This window comes from Doryrhamphus excisus, linkage group LG7, assembly GCF_037039965.1.
Source record: "Doryrhamphus excisus strain RoL-2023G ecotype Guam linkage group LG7, RoL_Dexc_Guam_v1.1, whole genome shotgun sequence".
Classification (NCBI taxonomy): Eukaryota; Metazoa; Chordata; class Actinopteri; order Syngnathiformes; family Syngnathidae; genus Doryrhamphus; species Doryrhamphus excisus.
This window is the reverse complement of record NC_136363.1, coordinates 23307892-23331177: the sequence shown is the minus strand read 5'-3', so window position 1 is coordinate 23331177 and position 23286 is coordinate 23307892. Positions and strand designations below refer to the sequence as shown.

The 23286-nt window shown below is 51.6% G+C and overlaps 2 protein-coding genes across 2 annotated transcripts in view; both read left to right on the top strand.

Moving 5' to 3' along the window:
* LOC131108955 (dual specificity calcium/calmodulin-dependent 3',5'-cyclic nucleotide phosphodiesterase 1C-like) overlaps positions 1-3070 on the top strand; it is a 16801-nt gene extending 13731 nt beyond the window's left edge. Inside the window, exon 18 of the transcript XR_013627872.1 lies at positions 3007-3070. The gene's annotated coding sequence lies outside the window, so the exon portion shown is untranslated. The remainder of the gene's footprint in view (positions 1-3006) is intronic.
* LOC131108951 (supervillin) lies at positions 1793-23286 on the top strand. The gene is given in 34 exon segments (XM_078791730.1): positions 1793-1950; positions 2049-2167; positions 2471-2810; positions 3007-3070; positions 3140-3282; positions 3361-4006; positions 4705-5454; positions 7120-7154; positions 7315-7379; positions 7965-8098; positions 8532-8781; positions 8978-9317; positions 9749-9905; positions 10948-11423; positions 11514-11600; positions 11696-11782; positions 11976-12147; positions 12519-12691; positions 13721-13876; positions 15114-15250; positions 15402-15549; positions 15612-15757; positions 15824-15999; positions 18419-18560; positions 18641-18920; positions 18990-19144; positions 19209-19314; positions 19400-19607; positions 19674-19807; positions 19889-20044; positions 21348-21491; positions 21579-21700; positions 21956-22111; positions 22861-23286. Coding segments are annotated over 34 exon segments (6549 nt in total). The 5' UTR covers positions 1793-1892; the 3' UTR covers positions 22948-23286.

Here is a 23286-nt window from a genome sequence, read left to right as displayed (position 1 = left end):
ATGGTTAAGGATGACCACCTGGAAGGAAGGCACCCGTGGTTGCCATGGTTAAGGAAGGCACCCGTGGTTGCCATGGTTAAGGATGACCACCTGGAAGGACGGCACCCATGGTTGCCATGGTTAAGGAAGGCACCCGTGGTTGCCATGGTTAAGGATGACCACCTGGAAGGACGGCACCCATGGTTGCCATGGTTAAGGAAGGCACCCGTGGTTGTCGCCTGTCCGTCAGCCTCTTGTGACCAGCACCTGTCACTGGTGTCAGCCCATTGATCCCAGTCTGTATTGATGAAATGGGAACGCAGCGCTGTAAATTTAGCTCAGCCCCCACCTGATGTATCCACAACACATGCCCCCCACTACAAGAGGCTGGGGGATGGAAAGTGGGTGGGGGTAGTCCAAGGTTTCAGAGGTGTGGCTCTCCAAGAAGAAGCTGGAGTGTTTTTGTCCATTGCAGGAATCCGCTAACGGCTAAAAGACACGAACACCTCGGCTCACCAGTACAACTCTTTCCCCAACTCGCAGTCCCAGTTCACCTTTACTGGGTCACCAATTGGCAACGTCAACTATTTCTTGTGTGTACAGTATATACATGTACAGTGTGTACAAATACAGTGTGTACATACATACGTACGTACCAGCAGGCAAAAGAAGGAATGCTGACTATTGTGTGTTGATCTTCTACGTCTACGTCAGCTGCTGACCTGTTGGCTGATTGCTGCCTTGTAGAGGCTGTGGACGCTCATGACAGGGGACTTCTTCCAAGTGGGGGGCCGGGGGTGGGGGTCCAGTTGTCCATTGTGCTGCACCTGCTGTCAGCTTGTCAGAACCCAGACAGAAATAGAAGGCTGCCAAGCGCTGCGACACAAAGCCAACATTCCCCAGCAGGATTCTGTCCATTCGGGTTCCAGTCTGTCACCCGACCAAAGCTGACCCCCCTGGGTCAGCGTTCTAAAGACCGGGTCAAGCCGCTGTGGTTCTTACATCTTGAGTTTGGAGTTCTGTTTTAGAACCTGACCCAAATATACGCCAGTCCTGATTCCTGGACTGCAGCGTGTGGGTGGGCGGTGCTGCACCATGGTCTTCCTCTGCAGCGGCCATCTTGATGATATTTAGGCTTGGCCATGGGACCTCCTCAACTCACACCCTCAACACCCTTCCGGCCTTCAAAATAAGAGCGCTGTGGGCTGTATATTCTGTCTAAAAGCATCTTTGGTGAACGAGTAAAGAAAGCCAAGTAAGAGTTCTAGCTAGCGTTGCGTATTGTTTATATTCCGCAGGCGTGAGGATTGATCTTGAAGCCCTGATTGGAAGTCGGTGATGTTCTTCTTGCTGAAATGGCCTCGGTGTTGTTGAGGGAACATGTTGGGGGGGGGGATCCTAGCAGCCCATACGGTATATCTCCTCCCCTTCTACACGCGATGCTGATGGTGCAGCCTCCTCGGTCCTGCTGTTGAAGCCCCCCTGGAAGAGGACTGGACTTTGTCTTTGGGCTGAGCGTCATTTTTCCTCCCCTTCTTCCCTCCAGCTGAGCACAGGCTCTTGGGCAAGCTGGCTGGTCTTTGTCCAAGCATGTCACGTGGGCGCCAGCTCATTTGCATGCCTGGCTTAATGAGCTTAGCATGCGCTGCTCCGCTTCTCCGTGTTGTTGTTGTGCTCGTTAGTTCGTGGTGAGCAAGAGAACAAACGTCAGGACAGGACCTCCTCTGCTTTGCTGGACCCTCTAGCGGTCTCTCCTCCCTCACTTCAACGCCCACTCGCCCCCCTGCCCCCTTGCCCCCTTGCCCCCCAGTCTCTCTATCGCTGTGTCCCAAAGCTTTGACCAGCCTGCTTTGGCGCTGGATCAGCTCTCACGTGGCTTCCTTTCTCCAGCGGGGACTTTGCTTTATCCCAAAATGCACCAGAAGTCCTGGACTTGCAGTCACCTGACCCATGTCAGGTTCTGCAGCCAAGGTAAGGATTTTGGACTCTGGGGTGCTAAGCTTGAGGTGCGGTTTTGTGAGCTGATGACGGGAGGAGATTGGCATAAAGTGGTTGGGTTGTCCAAGCAGCCGTCCTGCAGAGGGAGGCTCAGGAGATAAAGGACTCTGAAGGGGGCACCGGTCTTTTTAGGAAGTCTGCTATTTCCGGGCTGGGCATTGACCTGCTCTCCAACTTGCAGGGGAATGCAGTACATTATAGTACAGCCCAGTACATGATAGTACAGTACAGCATGCTTGATTTGCTATGGAGTAGTCTGTCACATGCAGCATGGGAGGAGAAGCTTTGCATCGTTTTCACCAAAAACCAGCCTAGTCCGGCCTTGGCTGGGTCCGGTTGTTAGCTTGAAGGCCTAATTGGCTTATTGTTGGTCTTTGTTAAATCTCTGTTTGCAGGGTCGGCCTCACGTTCTTGCTGCTTCCCATCTGCTTCCTAACGCTCCGCCCCATAAGCCTCTACCACCGCTCACACTGGAGCGCTGGCGCTGTGATGGACTCCTTTACCTCCTCCCTTACCTCCTCCTTTACCTCCTCCTTTTTCCTCCTCCCTCTCCAGCCAGGGACAGGATCCAGGGGGGAGTTTGTGGTCTTGCTTGAAGTGGCGGATGCCACCTTGCACCCTGCCAGTGAGAAGGTTGAAAGCACGCCATGGATCCTGTTCAGCTTGCTGGGATGCCAAGCAGCTAAGCTTTCCAGAGTCGACACCCGTGTGGTGGTTTGTTGTACACGACGACCCTTCCTTTACGTCAGATGGCCCAGTCAAGCTCCGGGGGGGTCGTCTGAGATCTTTTATCTTTGGGTCTGGACCGTACCATGTGGATCTAATGGCAAAAGGTCAATGTCAATGTACAGCTTGTACAGTTTGAGAAGCTCCAACCTTAGCATGCTTACCACACTGCGGCGTGACATCACAGACACACTGATGACTTGATGCTTGTCATGGCCGCGTCCTGAGCTCATCCAGCCATCGTCGTCCATGTTGGTTTGCAACGTTGCTGTCCTTCATGTCTTTTTCTAACTCTCTATTTAGTGTCCCAGTTGAGGAAGCGATTCGAAGGTCTGCCCAGGAGCACCAGTGACTGGGAAATGAACAGGTGGGAAGACGGTAGACCTGCTTTCACCGTGGCGACCTCACCGCAACATCCCTCTTGTTATCCCTCTAGAAAGGAGCGCAATGCTCGCCGATTGGAGGGCATCGAGGGGGAGGTGCATCCATCCGTCCTGCCCACCCTGGTGGCCAAGCGACTTTGGGAAGAGGATACACCACCATACACCCGAGCGTCTGATCCCAGTCAACCTTGTGTTGGTGAGGAGTGAGCAAGGCACCAGTCTTTGCTATGCACTTGTTCGCCAACACCTGACTCCTCCCCCTTCACCTCGCTAGGTCCAGTACACAGGTACGGCACAGAGGGATTTGGAAGGCCAGACATGCAGACCATGGCTCCAGAGCAGTCCCAAGCCGCCCATCACACCGGGCACGTCTGCGCTTCATCTTCCACCAAAGCCGCTCCAGAGTTAGAGTCCAAAGCTGAACGCATCGCTCGCTACAAGGCGGAGAGGCGGCGGCAGCTAGCGGAGCGCTACGGCATCACTTTGGACCAGGAGCCAGAGGTGGACCATCCGTCCCGCTACAGTCGTCCTCCGAAGGAGTCGGAGGACTCAGAGAGGCTTAAGAAAGAGAAGCTTGTTGGGGAAGAAGATGGGCACGAAGTCTCTATGGATTCACACGCCCTGACCGACAGCCCGCGCAGGGGGCGGACTGTGCCCCAGCCGGGCCATGACCCCGAAATGGGTCGAACCAGAGCGGCCTCGTTCTCAGAGAGGGAGCGACTCATGAACCTGGAGAATCGACGCAGGCTCACGGCTCACGGCTCGTCCTCTTCCGCCTACATGGACGCCGTGGCGCCTGCCAAGCCGCCGAGCTCACCCAAGCAGAGCAAACGCCCGTCTGTGGCCGCACCGAAACACGCTTCCTCCCCTGGCGACCTCCTCATGGGGCAGCAGGCCCACAACATCCTCAGCAGACACGGGTGATCTTCTTTTCACTTCCTACATCCTACGAGATGACGTTCAACTTCATTCATCCCTCGGATGGATGAAGTTCAGGCTGGTCCAATTCCATACTGTCTGCTTCCGTGTATACTTTTATGAATAGTACTTGGTATACTCTTATCAATGGTACTGGGTGTACTTGTATCAATGGTACTGGGTGTACTTGTATCAATGGAATTTGGTAATATATTAGACTATTAGATTATTAGATTACCGTGATCCAGTGATATCATGATCCAGTGATATCATGATCTAGTGATATCATGATGCAGTGATAGCGATATTAGCCATGATTACCACGATCCAGCGATATCAGCTATGAAACATTGATATCAGATATCCCTGAGATATCCACATGACATCATCATGGTGTCCCCCTCCTGCTTCTACAGTATCGTGTTGTGCTGATATTCTTCTAATCCTTGGATTGATCATAATTATTAGATCTTTAATGTGGAATTCCCGGTTATGAAGGTGGAATGTTTCCAGAGGCGGGTTGCACCTGTCATTTTTCTGACTTGTGTGAAAAGAAACTTCAAATAACTTGACTCCGCCCCCCCCCCAATCTAATCTTGGGCCAAATAGGACATGTGATACCTGCTTCCCCATCAACATAAGGAATGATGATGGCGTCATGCAATGTATGCCTATTGACCACACCTCTTTCTCCCTGAAGAAGCAGAGTTAGGGAGAAGCTTGCGAAGGAAGGAGGACCCCAGAGGCGCTCAGATCTAGGAAGTGCCGCTGAGGCTATGGTGTACCACAGACCGTTTCTTCACTACGCAGATCCAGCAGTTCCTCAGCAGGCCCATCGTCAGCCTCGTGCTCCGCACACGTATGGCAGGCATCCGGGAGGACAGGATGGGGGTGCTTCTCCCAGTTATCTGTCCATGACCTCTGCCGTCGCATCCAGAGCAGAGCAGCTCCCAGATGAAGAAAGCAAGGAGTCGGGCGCTATTGAGACAGAGGGTCTCCTGAGGAGTAGGAAAGCGGTGCTGCCCTCAGAGGTCCGCCGCAGGGAGAGGAGCACGGAGGACCCACACAGAGGAAAAGGAGAAGATGAGATGTCTGCTGAAACAGAAGACCCAGCAAGGAGAAGTCAGAGAGGCGGAAGGCAAACAGCTGAGCCATCCAAACACATCCACAGCCGCCAGCGAGCAGGCCCCGGCGGGCCCAGAGAGACGGACGATGTCGTTGATGTCCACAAAGGCGCGTCTGTCGGCCACATCCGACGCAAAGCGCCACCCAGCCAGTCCGCGTGGGAATCTGGTGATCAAGAAGGCCTCCATGAACACGTTGAAGATCCCCGGCAGCTGAAGAAAAGGAAGGAAGACGTTCCTCGGGACGGCCTCGTGTCTGTGGCCCAGCTCCGACATTCTTACATGGAAAGCACCACCACGCCGCCGAGCACGTGCAAAGCCGAGCTGTAGGTGGAAAATGCTAAGCTAGCCTTGCTGGCGCTCATGCTAGCGCTCGTCGCTTAACAATTAGCCAACGCTGTTGTCATGCCGTACACTCACCAACGCTACCTTTTCTTTCTGGACCAAATATAGTCCACTGCTACATGCTAAATATGCAGTACTAAAGTACTAAATATTTAGTAAATATGCAGTACTCCAACACTAACACGCGTGCAAGGGCTCTGGGCTGCATCCTAGCCTGCTTTTTAACGTCCTAGCCTGCTTTTTAACGTCCTAGCCTGCTTTTTAATGTCCTAGCCTGCTTTTTAACGTCCTAGCCTGCTTTTTAACGTCCTAGCCTGCTTTTTAACGTCCTATACTGCTTTTTAACGTCCTAGCCTGCTTTTTAACGTCCTAGCCTGCTTTTTAACGTCCTAGCCTTCTTTTTAACGTCCTAGCCTGCTTTTTAACGTCCTAGCCTGCTTTTTAACGTCCTAGCCTGCTTTTTAACGTCCTAGCCTGCTTTTTAACGTCCTAGCCTGCTTTTTAACGTCCTAGCCTGCTTTTTAACGTCCTATACTGCTTTTTAACGTCCTAGCCTGCTTTTTAACGTCCTATACTGCTTTTTAACGTCCTAGCCTGCTTTTTAACGTCCTAGCCGGCTTTTTAACGTCCTAGCCTGCTTTTTAACGTCCTAGCCTGCTTTTTAACGTCCTAGCCGGCTTTTTAACGTCCTAGCCTGCTTTTTAACGTCCTAGCCTGCTTTTTAACGTCCTAGCCGGCTTTTTAACGTCCTAGCCTGCTTTTTAACGTCCTATACTGCTTTTTAACGTCCTAGCCTGCTTTTTAACGTCCTAGCCTGCTTTTTAACGTCCTAGCCTGCTTTTTAACGTCCTAGCCTGCTTTTTAACGTCCTAGCCTGCTTTTTAACGTCCTAGCCTGCTTTTTAACCTCCTAGCCTTCTTTTTAACCTCCTAGCCTTCTTTTTAACCTCCTAGCCTTCTTTTTAACCTCCTAGCCTGCTTTTTAACGTCCTAGCCTGCTTTTTAACGTCCTAGCCTGCTTTTTAACGTCCTAGCCTGCTTTTTAACGTCCTAGCCTGCTTTTTAACGTCCTAGCCTGCTTTTTAACGTCCTAGCCTGCTTTTTAACGTCCTAGCCTGCTTTTTAAACGTCCTATACTGCTCCCCGCCTCCCTCCAAATATCCACATCATGGACGCAAGCAGCAGGGTGGGGGGGCTGGATCCACCATTATTAACATATGGGGATTGATAACATCGAGTACGAGAATGCTAACATGTTTCCACAACTCGTCTACTCAGTCCGCTCTGGTCCACGCTGACTGGGATGCCAAACACTCTCTCACGCGGTATAAAGAGGTGCTAACCTGGCCTTAGCAGCATTAGCAAAGCTCAGCAAAGGCCAAAGGTTGTTCTGATGGGACGTGAGGGCTGCGGTGCTGACGTGATCGCAGCAGGAAAGTATGATTTGTTCTTTGTGGAAGTCAATTCACTTCTGTAATGATGCTTCATTCTGCAGCTTATTTTGCTTTACCCAAACCCCAACGCCACGCCACGCCGCTCCGCTCCTCCTCCGCGCACGACCTTCCTAACCAGCCGTCACACCCGCCTTTCCTCTCATCTTCTTGCTGGTAACTCTTTCCCTTTTTGCCCCCCCCCCCCCCCCTTTAGGTCCCGTCTGAGGTCAGCATTCGCTTCCAGTGAAGGTAAGCCAAACCTTTACTACAGGATGGTAGTATTCTACAATGTACATACAGTATCTTGTACAGTATAAAGGATTGATTGATTGGTTGATGCTATAATGAGTTTGGTCCTCATTACCAATCCTTCCTTCCTTCCTTCCCTCCTTCCCTTGTGTCTGCGTAGCTGAGGAGGAAAAGCTGGATGAGCGGGCCAAGCTGAGCGTGGCGGCCAAGCGCTCACTCTTCAGGGTAAGTTTCCAGACGCCCTTAGGCTTAGAGGTTTTGCACCCGCTGCATTCTCATGCTAACTGTTGTCACCATCGTCATTGTCCGTGGCTTAGAACGCTGGAAATCCACATTTGCCTTCTTCTGGAGGACATGCTGGAAAGTTGCCTGCCAACAAGGATTCATGTTGGCATGAGCGTCCCAAGTCTGGGCTCACCTGTATCTTATCTTAGCAGTGACACGGTCCCTGATTGGTTGCTTTGTTGAAGACTATCCTGGGTGCATGCCACCTCTTTTACTCCGATTTTGGATCAACATTTGCTGTAAAGACAAATGAGCTCACTGTTTAGGCACTAAGCTTACAAGCTACATAGTTTGTCACGTCAGAGCTATGAAAGCAGTGGTGTGCAAAGCGTGGCCCAGGGGCCTTTTTTGTCCGTGGCTCTTTTTTTATTCATAATAAAAACACTTGAACCTTTGACAAATGTACCTATCAATATATATACAGTAAGATCCAGTAATATGTACTCACGGAACACCAGATTGCAGTGGTTGATCCCAACATCTCCACGTTCTTATCAATGGTCTTCAACCCAACGTTGTCCTCAGGAGTTGGAGAAAAATATGGTGGGAGCTGCTAAGCCGCGCTCCAGGAACGCTGCAGTGGAGCGCCGGCTAAGACGGACACAAGACCGATCCAGAACTCAACCCGTCACCACTGAGGAGGTGGTCATCGCCGCCACGTGAGTCAGTGTGTGGAAGTGATTGACAAGGTCTTTGTTGATGCAGGTTCTATTCCGCATGTCCACCATTCCCCTGGCCCACATGGTGACCATTCCAATCATTGAGTCGACAAATAAAAAGACCATGGACATGAGAAGTTTGTCTTCTCGGGGACAAAGCATGATATCAAATATATTTCATATACGTAGAAATGAATGAAGTCCGTAAGAGGCAAACTCCAAGCTAAGAGGAGGACCGTGACTTAGTAATACTTCAAAATAATCCTGGTTGGTGTAAATGAATGCTTGGATGCGTTCATGTTTACTGACGGATGACTTGATGGTCCAACGCCACATCCAGGCTGGAATGTGGTGGTGGTGGAGGAAACGTGTCCCTCGTAGAAGAAGTGGCCTTCAGCCAGAAGAAGTCATCTTTCTTTGTCTCTCGGTGTAGCCTGCAAGCGTCATCGCATCACAAGGGCGCCGCACAGGAGCCCCCGGACACCCACATGGAAACGAGAGAGGAGGGCGGGGGCCAAGGGGAGCCCGACCACTGCACGCTCAGCCTGGCCGAGAAGATGGCGCTGTTTGACCGACTGGCTCAGCCCCCGACCGGGGCCACGCGCTCCAGGGGGGGCACACGCCAGCGCAGGAGCAACACCCGCTACCAGACTCAACCCATCACGTTGTGTGACATGGAGCAGGTCGGACACGGACGCCGGCGTGGTTCAGTGCTCATGCTTGTCCTTATCTTTTTAGTCTTTCATTTATTCTTGTCATATATACGTAGTACATTATACGTAGTATTTTTCTACATACAATATTCCATTGGAAGTTATTTCACGTATTCAATGGACTTTTCTGATTGTTGAATGTCTTCCATGGCGTCCGGCTGTGTAGCTGGAAGGTCAACACCTCCCCTCCCCCTCGGCTCGTGTGCCGAGAGAAGGCGACACGGTGTCCGCTGACCACGCAGGAGACGCCCACGTGAGCAGCCCCGACGGCACGACCCGGACCCCCCTGGACGCGGCGGAGCGCCACAGGCAGCCTCATCGCGTGTCGCCACAGGAAGAGGACGCAACAGAGGTGTCGGGGAGGAAGAGGAGGCTGCTGTCTCCCGAGGACGACGGCAGGCGAGCGGAGGATGAGAGCCTGGTGGCGCTGGAAGGGAGGAAGAAGATTTCTCCGAGGCAGGAAGTGCGGCACGCTGCCAGCCCCACGAGCCAAACGTTGAATGGCGGTGAGAAGAATCCACAGTTCTCTTTGCCTTTCTGGCTCCTTGTAAGATTGAATTGGTCCAAGAAGATGTAGCAGGAGGGATCGGCATTGCCATGCTTGGCAGGAAATCAGACCCTCTCGATACTCTTTCAAAACAAAAGCATAGAGAATTGAGGCATGAAATCACGCCGCTCTTCTCAACGAGCAGCGGGTGCCGCTGTGGGCCCCTCCCCCATCTCGAAGCAGTTTTTGGACGTACGGTACATTTGACGTTTTACTTTCCATGTTTTGGTCCTGCCGTGCGTCGTGGCCTGTGATGCACACCTTCTGATGCCGTCAGGTTTTCCACATGGTTACCGGGAGGTGTGGCCCGGGTTTAGCCACGCTGGGGGGGGGGTGGGCATGCCTGCCCAGCTGCTTACTGATTGGACGGCTGTGCTTTTTCTGCTGCAGAGCTGGCCGAGCCCCCCGGGGAGCGGCCCAGGGCGGCATCCGTGTCATCCAAAGGCGTTTACCGGCCGCCACCGGCAGACACGCACTCGGCGTGCGGTGAACTAGCAGGCGACATGTGTGACGCCATGACGGCCAAACACATGTCTGTCAAAGAGAGGTGAGTTTTTTTATCTTATCTTATTGTATCTTATCTTATCTTATCTTAGCACCAACACACCCTGACTTTCTCGTTCTATTTTTGCCTACATTTGGCTTGAGTAGTTTTACGAAAGGATTGGGTTTTTTGTTCGCCCAGAAATTAAATACTTGATGTTCTTTCGTATCTCTGTGTTGGGTTTTGCTTTCTTATGTTTGTTGGTCCCATCCTACCCTAGTCCTACCCTAGTCCTACCCTAGTCCTACCCTAGTCCTACCCTAGTCCTACCCTAGTCCTACCCTAGTCCTACCCTAGTCCTACCCTAGTCCTACCCTAGTCCTACCCTAGTCCTACCCTAGTCCTACCCTAGTCCTACCCTAGTCCTACCCTAGTCCTACCCTAGTCCTACCCTAGTCCTACCCTAGTCCTACCCTAGACACCTTTGGGACGTAACGTGTTCCAAAACCTGAGAAAAAGTATTTGTTTCCTCTCTTGGCGTGTTGTACATGTTTGGGCTTTGTTGAGGAGGATCTGGAGTACATCCATCTGGGATGTAAAATCTGGAGTACATCCATCCGGGATGTAAAATCTGGAGTACATCCATCCGGGATGTAAAATCTGGAGTACATCCATCCGGGATGTAAAATCTGGAGTACATCCATCCGGGATGTAATCTGGAGTACATCCATCCGGGATGTAAAATCTGGAGTACATCCATCCGGGATGTAAAATCTGGAGTACATCCATCCGGGATGTAAAATCTGGAGTACATCCATCCGGGATGTAAAATCTGGAGTACATCCATCCGGGATGTAAAATCTGGAGTACATCCATCCGGGATGTAAAATCTGGAGTACATCCATCCGGGATGTAAAATCTGGAGTACATCCATCCGGGATGTAAAATCTGGAGTACATCCATCCGGGATGTAAAATCTGGAGTACATCCATCCGGGATGTAAAATCTGGAGTACATCCATCTGGGATGTAATCTGGAGTACATCCATCCGGGATGCAATGACTCCTTGAGGGGACTTGAGTGAAACTTGGCGTGGTTCTGTCAGGGTGGCGCTGCTGAAGAAGAGTGGCGAGGAGGACTGGAGGAACCGGATCAATAAGAAGCAGGATGCGGTCAAGGCGGCTGTAGGTGACCCCTACGCTCACCCGTGGGAGGTGGAACAGAGCTTCAACAAAAAGGTAAGCAGCCACAGGTTCCTCCTATGAAATAAGATACCACATTTAAAGAGAAGTGACCTGACATTTTTCCATATGAATGCTGCCATCGTTGCTTTTTAATGAACTTCTGAGATTGTTTTCTTTCTCCCACTTTCAACTTGCTGGGGGGGGGGGGGGTTGATGCCTGCTCCTGTTCTCCAGACAATCACAGAGCCTGGCATGGAGTCGCAGTTGAGGGCTCAGATGTCCATCCAGGAGAGGAAGGAGCACATGGAAGCTCAAGAAGACGCCTGGAGGTCCAAAGGCCAAGGAGCCGCCAACGACTCCACCCAGTTCACCGTGGCTGCACGCATGCTGCAGAAAGGTTAGATGGCGCCGCGGTGTCTCCATTCCACGGATGGACTCTTCCTCGCTGGATTTGGAATTCTCTCTTCTTTTTTGTGTCATGTGTCAGGGTCGGGCTCCCCGTCCGCCCCACGGTCCTCCATGAGGTCCTCCAAACCCAAGAGCAGCAGCCCTGCCGTCTCCAAACCACAAGAAGGTCTGTCTGCCATGTGCCACACTTGGGGGGCGCTGGGGGGCGTTCGGGGGGGGGGGGCACGGGTACGCCTGGATCAGCTGTGCCTTGCTGTGCAGACCTCACCGCCACGCCACATCTCAAGATGGAGTCAGACAGGAAGTTGGATAAGCTGGAGTCGTTCCTCAGCAAGATCAACAGTAAAGGTCAGCCAACTTTGGCACATGTTTGCTCACTTGGGGGGGGGGGGTTCCCAGGGGTCCCAGGGGTCCCAGCCGTAAAGCATGGAGAAGCTGACGTTGTGGTCTAAAAGCTGAATATGGGCACGCCCGCTGCGTTCCACGGCACACGTGAGCTTGCTGCAGGTATGAAATCCCTCAGTACTTTTCCACGTCGCAGCTCCGCCAGACACCAGCGTCACGGTCACGGAGAAGAAGATAAAGGAAGTGATGGCCCTGGAAGATGAGATCTTTTCCAACTTCTACCGCCAAGTGGAGGAGCTGCCGTCCACCACCAGCAAGGTGGCGCTGGTGGACGACTTTGACGCCATCTTTGGGCCACAGCTTCCAAAGTAAGCGACTGCTGGAGGTGTCATGTCATGATCATATCTATCATATCATCACATCATATTTACTTTGACATGCATGCTCATCTTTCAGCATCTCTAAATATTCCACCCTTCTTCTTTGGTGCCTCCTCATGTTTTCTCCTCCTCCTTTGGTGGTCTTTGAACGCACCGTAGTTGTGTGCTGTCACCGTGATGCCATGTGAGGATGGATCATGTTCCATTATTGTTTAGTGATGAGGAGACAGATGTTTCATGGGGGGGGGACTAGACCTGATCTAATAGTTTGAATGGGGGGGACTTGTGGGATCTGGTGCGTGTGTGTCCACGTATGAATCCCCTTCCCGTGTGTCCAAATGAACTCTGGCTTCCCGTAGGTTGACATCGGAGATGGTGCGGCACAAGAGAGCTGTGAGGCCCACACGGAACGTAGCGCCGTCGAAGAACCCACTGAAGACGCTCGCTGCCAGAGAGGACATCCGACATGGATACACGGAACGCCGCCTCAATGTCGGCCTGCTGGAAAGCAGGAGGATGAAAGCGGAAAAAGGTCAGCATTCCTTTATTGGATTGTTCCACCTTTGTTGGATCATACCACCTTTGATGGATCATACCTATATCACCTTTATTGGATCATACCACCTTTGTTGGATCATACCACCTTTGATGGATCATACCATATATCACCTTTATTGGATCATACCACCTTTGTTGGATCATACTGTATATCACCTTTATTAGATCATACCAACTTTATTGGATCATACTGTATATCACCTTTATTGGATCATTCCATATATCACCTTTATTGGCTCATACCACCTTTATTGGATCATACCTTATACCACCTTTATTAAATCATACCACCTTTGTTGGATCATACCACTTTTATTGGATCATACCCTATACCACCTTTATTGGATCATACCACTTTTATTAGTTGTCTCCAGGCTTTTAAATGTCCAGCGTGGAACTTGTGGTATTTTTTTGTGATGCTGGGATAAATGTTTGGCATTGGTAGATGTTTGGTAGATGTTGGTAGATGTTTGGTAGATGTCAGTAGATATTGTTTGACATGAGTGACTTTGGTGCTGCTGGTGTGGAATCGATTCTGCGTGTACTTGAGGGTAACGCTCCAGCCCTGTGCGTTTGAGGTGGGGTAGATTTTGGGCTGGACAAAGGGAAGACAATGACAACATAAAAGTGCTGAAGTTCTTTTGGAGATGCAGATGAAGTTGAGACTGCGCTCTCCTCTGTGGTTGCTCCCCAACGTAGAGGTCCTGGCTGTAGAAACGCTGCTGAGTTTGGGCTGAAGTGGTTTGTGTCTGAGCTAAAACGCTCAGATGTTTTATAACTGGAGAAAATCCAAGCAGCTGCGTTCGAGACCACCGCGCTCCGCCCCCTCTTTCGTCTGACGGACAGCGATGACTCCATTGGCTTGAGTGGGAACGTTTATTTCCTTCTTGCTTCTACCCGACCTGTGCTGTGGAAGGTCGTCGGTGATGAAGCTCGTGCAGGGTATGTCCGCTTTCTACTCCGCTTCTACCCGTTTTCATTTCGCTTGTTCTTTCCACCACAGCCAACAAGAACTGCACCTTATCTGACGCGGCCTTGGCTGGTCTCGCCAGCAGCGAGAACTTTGGCAGCGTCAGCCTACGCAGCGTCGACATCTCTGAGCAGACGTCCAACAGCAGCGCCGTGCCCTACAAGAAAGTCATGCTGCTGCATGTCAAAGGTCAGTGGCTCCGATGGGACCGTCCCTCGATCATCACCAACCTGAGACTCTACCACCCACCTCGTCCACCCACCTCTACCAACCACCCCGACCACTCACCTCTACCAACCACCCCGACCACCCACCTCTACCAACCACCCCGACCACCCACCTCTACCACCCACCTCTACCAACCACCCCGACCACCCACCTCTACCAACCACCCCAACCACCCACCTCTACCAACCACCCCGACCAACCACCCCGACCACTCACCTCTACCATCCACCTCTACCACCACCCCGACCACCCACCTCTACCAACCACCCCGACCACCCACCTCTACCAACCACCCCGACCACCCACCTCTACCAACCACCCCGACCACTCACCTCTACCAACCACCCCGACCACCCACCTCTACCAACCACCCCGACCACCCACCTCTACCACCCACCTCTACCAACCACCCCGACCACCCACCTCTACCAACCACCCCGACCACCCACCTCTACCAACCACCCCGACCAACCACCCCGACCACTCACCTCTACCACCCACCCTGACCATCCACCTCTACCACCACCCCGACCACCCACCTCTACCAACCACCCCGACCACCCACCTCTACCAACCACCCCGACCACCCACCTCTACCAACCACCCCGACCACCCACCTCTACCACCCACCCCGACCACCCACCTCTACCAACCACCCCGACCACCCACCTCTACCAACCACCCCGACCACCCACCTCTACCAACCACCCCGACCACCCACCTCTACCAACCACCCCGACCAACCACCTCTACCAACCACCCCGACCAACCACCTCTACCAACCACCCCGACCAACCACCTCTACCAACCACCCCGACCACCCACCTCTACCAACCACCCCGACCACCCACCTCTACCAACCACCCCGACCACCCACCTCTACCAACCACCCCGACCACCCACCTCTACCAACCACCTCGACCACCCACCTCTACCAACCACCCCTACCACCCACCCCGACCACCCACCTCTACCAACCCACACATGTATACGTCCTTCCACGGCAGCCACGCGATTGCGCTGCGGCGGGCAGGTAGCGCCAGGCCACGTCCCATCACGATGCGTTCATGAGCAGAGGTGGCGTGTGTCGGGGCGGTCATGTGACTGGTCAGGCTGTGCTTGAATGCGTGCGTTCGTTGGCCCTCGGGACGAAGCGCGAGAGAGAAACACGGTGTGTGCTTTGTGTGTCGGACGGCAGGTCGACGGCACATCCAGACCAGGCTAGTGGAGCCCAGAGCGTCGTCCTTGAACAGTGGCGACTGCTTCCTGCTCATCACGCCGCAGCACTGCTTCGTCTGGATGGGAGAGTTTGCCAACGTGATCGAGAAGAACAAGGTGGGACTGGCAGCACCTTGTTGGTGTTGGGTGCACCCAATGTGCGTCCGGTATGGGACACGGCGGGACAGCCCTCCTGAGCACCTGAGGAACCAGGAGTTCTGCAGTCAATCTTTTTATCTTTTTATTATCTTGGTTCTCCTGCTGTCAGGCTTCAGAGTTGGCCAACTTCATCCAGAACAAGAAAGATCTGGGTTGCCGTGCCGACTGCGTGCAGGTCCTTGAAGAGGGCGTTGACCCTCAAAGCCACGCTGCCGAGGAGTTCTGGAAGATCCTGGGAGGCCATGCCACTTACCAGCGTAAGGGAGAGAAGTGTGTGTGTGCGTGTCCAGCAATGAAAGGCTGGTTTTTGTGTGTTTAGCGGCAGGAACGGCGGATGAAGACGAGCTTTACGAGGGTGCCATCATTGAGACCAACTGTGTTTACCGACTGGCGGACAACAAACTGGTGCCAGACGACGACTTTTGGGCCAAGATACCTCGCTGTTGTTTACTGACTGCAAAGGAGGTCAGGCGTCCCGAGTGGGCGAGCGCAGGGCCGCGAGGCGTCATCGTCCCGCTGTGGTGTGTGCAGGTTCTGGTGTTTGATTTTGGGAGCGAGATGTACATCTGGCACGGGAAGGAAGTCACGCTGGCTCAGAGGAAGGTGGCCTTCCAGCTGGCCAAGCACCTGTGGAATGGAACCTTCGACTACACCAACTGTGATATCAACCCCCTGGATCCCGGAGAGTGCAACCCGCTCATTCCCAAGTAGGCAAACTACATGTGGCACATTTGCACATCTAGATAGAGGGTACATTAGGGTGTATACTACATCTAGATATATTGTGTGTGTACATCTATATAGAGGGTACATTAGGGTGTATACTACATCTAGATATATTGTGTGTATACATCTATATAGAGGGTACATTAGGGTGTATACTACATCTAGATATATTGTGTGTATACATCTATATAGAGGGTACATTAGGGCGTATACTACATCTAGATATATTGTGTGTATACATCTATATAGAGGGTACATTAGGGCGTATGCATGTCCAGCACATGGAAGGTACATTAGGGTGTATACTACATCTAGATATATTGTGTGTATACATCTATATAGAAGGTACATTAGGGCGTATGCATGTCCAGCACATGGAGGGTACATTAGGGTGTATACTACATCTAGATATATTGTGTGTATACATCTATATAGAGGGTACATTAGGGCGTATGCGTGTCCAGCACATGGAGGGTACATTAGGGTGTATACTACATCTAGATATATTGTGTGTATACATCTACATAGAGGGTACATTAGGGTGTATACTACATCTAGATATATTGTGTGTATACATCTATATAGAGGGTACATTAGGGTGTATGCATGTCCAGCACATGGAGGGTACATTAGGGTGTATACTACATCTAGATATATTGTGTGTATACATCTACATAGAGGGTACATTAGGGTGTATACTACATCTAGATATATTGTGTGTATACATCTATAGAGAGGGTACATTAGGGTGTATACTACATCTAGATATATTGTGTGTATACATCTACATAGAGGGTACATTAGGGCGTATACTACATCTAGATATATTGTGTGTATACATCTACATAGAGGGTACATTAGGGCGTATACTACATCTAGATATATTGTGTGTATACATCTACATAGAGGGTACATTAGGGCGTATACTACATCTAGATATATTGTGTGTATACATCTATAGAGAGGGTACATTAGGGTGTATACTACATCTAGATATATTGTGTGTATACATCTACATAGCGGGTACATTAGGGTGTATACTACATCTAGATATATTGTGTGTATACATCTATAGAGAGGGTACATTAGGGTGTATACTACATCTAGATATATTGTGTGTACATCTACATAGAGGGTACATTAGGGCGTATACTACATCTAGATATATTGTGTGTATACATCTACATAGAGGGTACATTAGGGTGTATACTACATCTAGATATATTGTGTGTATACATCTACATAGAGGGTACATTAGGGTGTATACTACATCTAGATATATTGTGTGTATACATCTACATAGAGGGTACATTAGGGCGTATGCATGTCCAGCACATGGAGGGTACATTAGGGTGTATACTACATCTAGATATATTGTGTGTATACATCTACATAGAGGGTACATTAGGGCGTATGCATGTCCAGCACATGGAGGGTACATTAGGGTGTATACTACATCTAGATATATTGTGTGTATACATCTACATAGAGGGTACATTAGGGCGTATGCATGTCCAGCACATGGAGGGTACATTAGGGTGTATACTACATCTAGATATATTGTGTGTATACATCTACATAGAGGGTACATTAGGGCGTATGCATGTCCAGCACATGCAGGGTACGTTAGGGTGTATACTACATTTAGATATATTGTGTGTATACATCTACATAGAGGGTACATTAGGGCGTATGCATGTCCAGCACATTGAGGGTACATTAGGGTGTATACTACATCTAGATATATTGTGTGTATACATCTATAGAGAGGGTACATTAGGGTGTATACTACATTTAGATATATTGTGTGTATACATCTACATAGAGGGTACATTAGGGCGTATGCATGTCCAGCACATGGAGGGTACATTAGGGTGTATACTACATCTAGATATATTGTGTGTATACATCTACATAGAGGGTACATTAGGGTGTATACTACATCTAGATATATTGTGTGTATACATCTACATAGAGGGTACATTAGGGTGTATACTACATCTAGATATATTGTGTGTATACATCTACATAGAGGGTACATTAGGGTGTATACTACATCTAGATATATTGTGTGTATACATCTACATAGAGGGTACATTAGGGCGTATACTACATCTAGATATATTGTGTGTATACATCTACATAGAGGGTACATTAGGGCGTATACTACATCTAGATATATTGTGTGTATACATCTACATAGAGGGTACATTAGGGTGTATACTACATCTAGATATATTGTGTGTATACATCTACATAGAGGGTACATTAGGGCGTATACTACATCTAGATATATTGTGTGTATACATCTACATAGAGGGTACATTAGGGCGTCGCGGTGGCAGGACCAGACCAGACCAGGCCATACCAAAAGTCACCCATCAAGGTGGTGTCTTGTAGGAAAGGACGGGGCCGTCCTGACTGGGCGGTGTTTGGCAGACTGAGCCATCACAACGAAACCAGCTTGTTTAAGGAGAAGTTCTTGGACTGGAGCGAATGCAGGAGAACATCCGGGCCCGCCAAGACCAGCAGCAACGCCAAGGTGTGCTGGAGTCCCAGGTGGGGTAAGAGAGACGCGCTCGGCCCACATCTTCATTCCATCCATCCATCCATCCATCCCAGGGGCGTCCCACCTCGGATCAGCCCCGTGCGTACGACGCCGCCCTCATGATGCCCCTCCCCCAGCTGTCCGCCTGCACCGTCGTGGACGGCCTGAACGTGGGTCGGGGGTACGGGCTGGTGGACGGGGAGGACGGGCGGTGCTACGAGGTCCGCACGCTGGTCGTGGAGGTCTGGCACATCCTGGAGTTCGACTACAGCCGCCTACCGCGCCAGAGCGTGGGCCAGTTCCACGAGGGCGACGCCTACGTGGTGAAGTGGAAGTACGCGGTCAGCACCGCAGGTGGGCACCACGCACACGCCGACTTCCTGTCAGGTCTGCCGTGTTTTTCATTCTTCACCTTCCTGCCAGTCGGGAAGCGGCAGAACCCGGATCAGCTCAAGACAGCGGGGCCCGGGAAAGAGAAGTGCTGCTACTTCTTCTGGCAGGGACGCAATTCCACGGTCAGCGAGAAGGGAACGTCGGCGCTCATGACCGTGGAACTGGACGAGGAGCGAGGGGCTCAGGTGACCTTCGGCCCCTTGCGTGGTTGTTCTGTGGAGATGTTCTGCTGACTCGCTGCTCCCGTAGATTCAAGTCCTGCAGGGAAAGGAGCCTCCGTGTTTCCTGCAGTGCTTCCAAGGAGGCATGATCATCCACGCAGGGAAGAGGGAAGAAGACCAGGAGAACTCGCAGAGTAAATTCCCACAAACACTTCATTATCCACTTCATATCCGGATTCAGCCTTCCCGGGTAGACAGCCTTCCCATCCGTGCCTGCAGGCGACTGGCGGCTGTACTGCGTGCGGGGGGAGGCTGAGCCGGAGAGCCACCTGGTGGAGGTGGTGTGCCACTGCAGCAGCCTGCGCTCCAGGGTCTGCTTGGTGCTGCTGAGCGTCGCCCGGGCCCTCATCTACCTGTGGCACGGCTGCAAGGCGCTGGAGCACACACGGAGGGTGGCGCGCGCCGCCGCCAGCTGGATCCAACACCAGTGGGTGCAAGCGGCGGGCGGGAGGGGGCTCGTCACGGCAGTCCGTCACGCCGCTTCTCTTTGCAGTTGTCCTCTAGAAGCAGGTCTTCACAGCAGCAGCAAGGTGAGCGTTCGGGAATGCGATGAGGGAGCAGAGCCTTTGGAATTCTGGGAAGCCCTCGGCAGGAGAGACAGGAAAGCGTACGACTGCATGCTGCAAGGTGGGTGGAACCCCCCCACCCCAAAGCTGTTGGTTTGTGTGACCTGGCAAGATGACGTCATCCTTACCTTCCGACCCTCAGACCCTGGCAAGTTCAACTTCACGCCTCGTCTCTACCAGCTGAGCAGCATTTCAGGGGACTTTGTGGCCGTGGAGTTCCTCTACCCCGCCCGGGACCCCAAGGGGGTCAACCCCATGCCCTTCCTGCAGGAAGACCTGTACTCTGCATCCCAGCCCGGTACACGCTCCATAGCATTCACTCGCATCTTCTACCCACAGTGGGTCAGTTCTACGTGTGTCCCCTTTAAGGCCAGTTCTACGTGTGTCCCCTTTAAGGCCAGTTCTACGTGTGTCCCCTTTAAGGCCAGTTCTACGTGTGTCCCCTTTAAGGCCAGTTCTACGTGTGTCCCCTTTAAGGCCAGTTCTACGTGTGTCCCCTTTAAGGCCAGTTCTATGTGTGCCCCCCCCTTTAAGGCCAGTTCTACGTGTGTCCCCTTTAAGGCCAGTTCTACGTGTGTCCCCCCCTTTAAGGCCAGTTGTACGTGTGTCCCCTTTAAGGCCAGTTCTATGTGTGCCCCCCCCTTTAAGGCCAGTTCTACGTGTGTCCCCTTTAAGGCCTGTTCTACGTGTGTCCCCTTTAAGGCCAGTTCTACGTGTGTCCCCTTTAAGGCCAGTTCTACGTGTGTCCCCTTTAAGGCCAGTTCTACGTGTGCCCCCCCCTTTAAGGCCAGTTCTATGTGTGCCCCCCCCTTTAAGGCCAGTTCTACGTGTGTCCCCCCCTTTAAGGCCAGTTCTACGTGTGTCCCCCCCTTTAAGGCCAGTTCTACGTGTGTCCCTTTAAGGCCAGTTCTACGTGTGTCCCCTTTAAGGCCAGTTCTACGTGTGTCCCCCCCTTTAAGGCCAGTTCTACGTGTGTCCCCCCCTTTAAGGCCAGTTCTACGTGTGTCCCCCCCTTTAAGGCCAGTTCTACGTGTGTCCCCCCCTTTAAGGCCAGTTCTATGTGTGTCCCCCCCTTTAAGGCCAGTTCTACATGTGTCCCTTTAAGGCCAGTTCTACGTGTGTCCCCTTTAAGGCCAGTTCTACGTGTGTCCCCTTTAAGGCCAGTTCTACGTGTGTCCCCTTTAAGGCCAGTTCTACGTGTGTCCCCCCCTTTAAGGCCAGTGCTACGTGTGTCCCCCCCTTTAAGGCCAGTGCTACGTGTGTCCCCTTTAAGGCCAGTTCTACGTGTGTCCCTTTAAGGCCAGTTCTACGTGTGTCCCCTTTAAGGCCAGTTCTACGTGTGTCCCCTTTAAGGCCAGTTCTACGTGTGTCCCCTTTAAGGCCAGTTCTACGTGTGTCCCCTTTAAGGCCAGTTCTACGTGTGTCCCCTTTAAGGCCAGTTGTATGACTTGTGGCCAGGATCTGTTGAGTCCCTTGGGGTGCCACCATGAGCAATACTCCAGTTGTTCTGACACATTTTGGGACTGATGTGACCTGCTGTGGAGAAGGCAGTATCGCCATGTGACCGTATGATCCCGTGTCCAACCCCCGCCCCCCCACAGCATTGTTCCTGGTAGATAACCACCACGAGGTCTACCTGTGGCAGGGCTGGTGGCCTCGGGACAGCGAAGGTACCGGTTCGGCCCGAATACGCTGGGACTTGGACAGGAAGTGTGCCATGGAGACGGTGCTGCAGTACTCTAAAGGTATTCCCCTTCAAATACTACTACTACTACTACTACTACTAATAATAATAATAATAATGTACTGTTGGTGTTGTTTACATTCCACAGAAAAGAATGGAAAAAAGCCCCCAAAGGCGTATCTGATCCACGCCGGGCTGGAGCCGCTCACCTTCACCAACATGTTCCCCAGCTGGGAGCACCGAGAGGACATCGCCAACATCACCGAGGGGGTGTGTATGCACGTGCACACGCACACGCACGTGCACACGCACACACATGCACACAAGTGTACAAAAGAACACATCCAAAGTGCAGCACAGCCCATCAGGCAGCCATTAGCCTTATTGATTTCTCTCTCATTCCATTTGTTGGACACGCTTGTGCTTTTGTAGCCTTTCACCTTCAAGTGGGTGTGTGTGTGTGCACGTGTGTGTGTACGTGTGTGTGTGTGTGTACGTGTGTGTACGTGTGTGCGCGCGTGTCAGGAGGCAGAGGTGTGTAACCAGATCATCCTGGTGGAAGACGTGTTGGCCAGACTGTGTCAGACCACATACCCACTGGATGATCTCCTCGCCCGGCCGCTGCCGGAAGGCGTGGACCCCCTCTGTCTGGAGGTCTACCTGTCGGACCAGGACTTTCAGGTGTGTCTTTTGGCCTGCCTGCTGGCAAACAGCTTTCTTACTGGCTGCTCTGCCTGGAATGACACAGTCTTTGGGGGGAGATGTTATATATAGTACATATAGTAGATCTACATTGGGTATACGTACTACATCTAGTATATGTACATCTACATCTACGTCCAGTAGTTTCCCTGTGTGTATTTTCTGCCGTGCTAGCATGCTGCTACCATCTTAGCTTGTGTGTTGTGTAGGACGCGGGGGCTGAAGGGAAGGTGGGTGGTCGATGATGATGATGATGAAGCATCCCGGGTAACCTTGATCATCTTTGTTAGCACATCGTGTTGGCCACGTCGTCTTAGCGATGCATACGTCTGCACTTGAGTACTTCCAAAGTACTTCCAAAGAATGCAGTACAATCGGTACCAGGTGGTCGGACCCGACACGCCCCAAATGAGGAGTGCAGTGATGGACACGTGGCACCCTCACTAGGCGCCATCTTGGCTAAGGAGGTAAAGTGGGGGGGGGGGGCTGATTAGGCAGATATTGCAAACATCACGAGTTGACATCTCACACCGTGGTGTGTTCAAGGACAGGTGAGATGATTAGAATTCCATCTGACGGGATGTATGGGAAGTCACTTGGAATGCTTTCATCGTTTCCTTCTTTTTGGGTGTTGATGGATGAATCGAGGGGGGGGGGGGATTCACACAGTATACAGATAGAAGTATTCCATATGAGCTCAGGTTTTGCCGCTGCTGTGTGTTCCACAGAAAGGCCTGGAGATGACCAGGGAGGAGTACGAGCGTCTGCCAGCATGGAAGCAAACCAACGTGAAGAAAAGCAAAGGACTTTTCTAGTTTCTTGGATTCAGGACTTGGCTCTCCGAGGATGGAAGCTGTGGCAGATGTTGGTGGTCTGAAGATCCTTTCCAGTCAGCATATACGTATATGCGTACATACGTATATGCGTACATACGTATGTGCGTACATACGTATATGCCTACATACGTATATGCCTACATACGTATATGCATACGTTGTTGCAAAAGGTCACCATGGAAGAGCCGCAGGTTTTGGACGTGATGACCAACACCATGGAGGTGATTTCCACTTTGTGTACAGTTTCTACTCTATATACTTATACACTTTTGGCCTAGACAAATAAACCCGAAAAGAAGTTCCCCTGCTTCTGTTGTC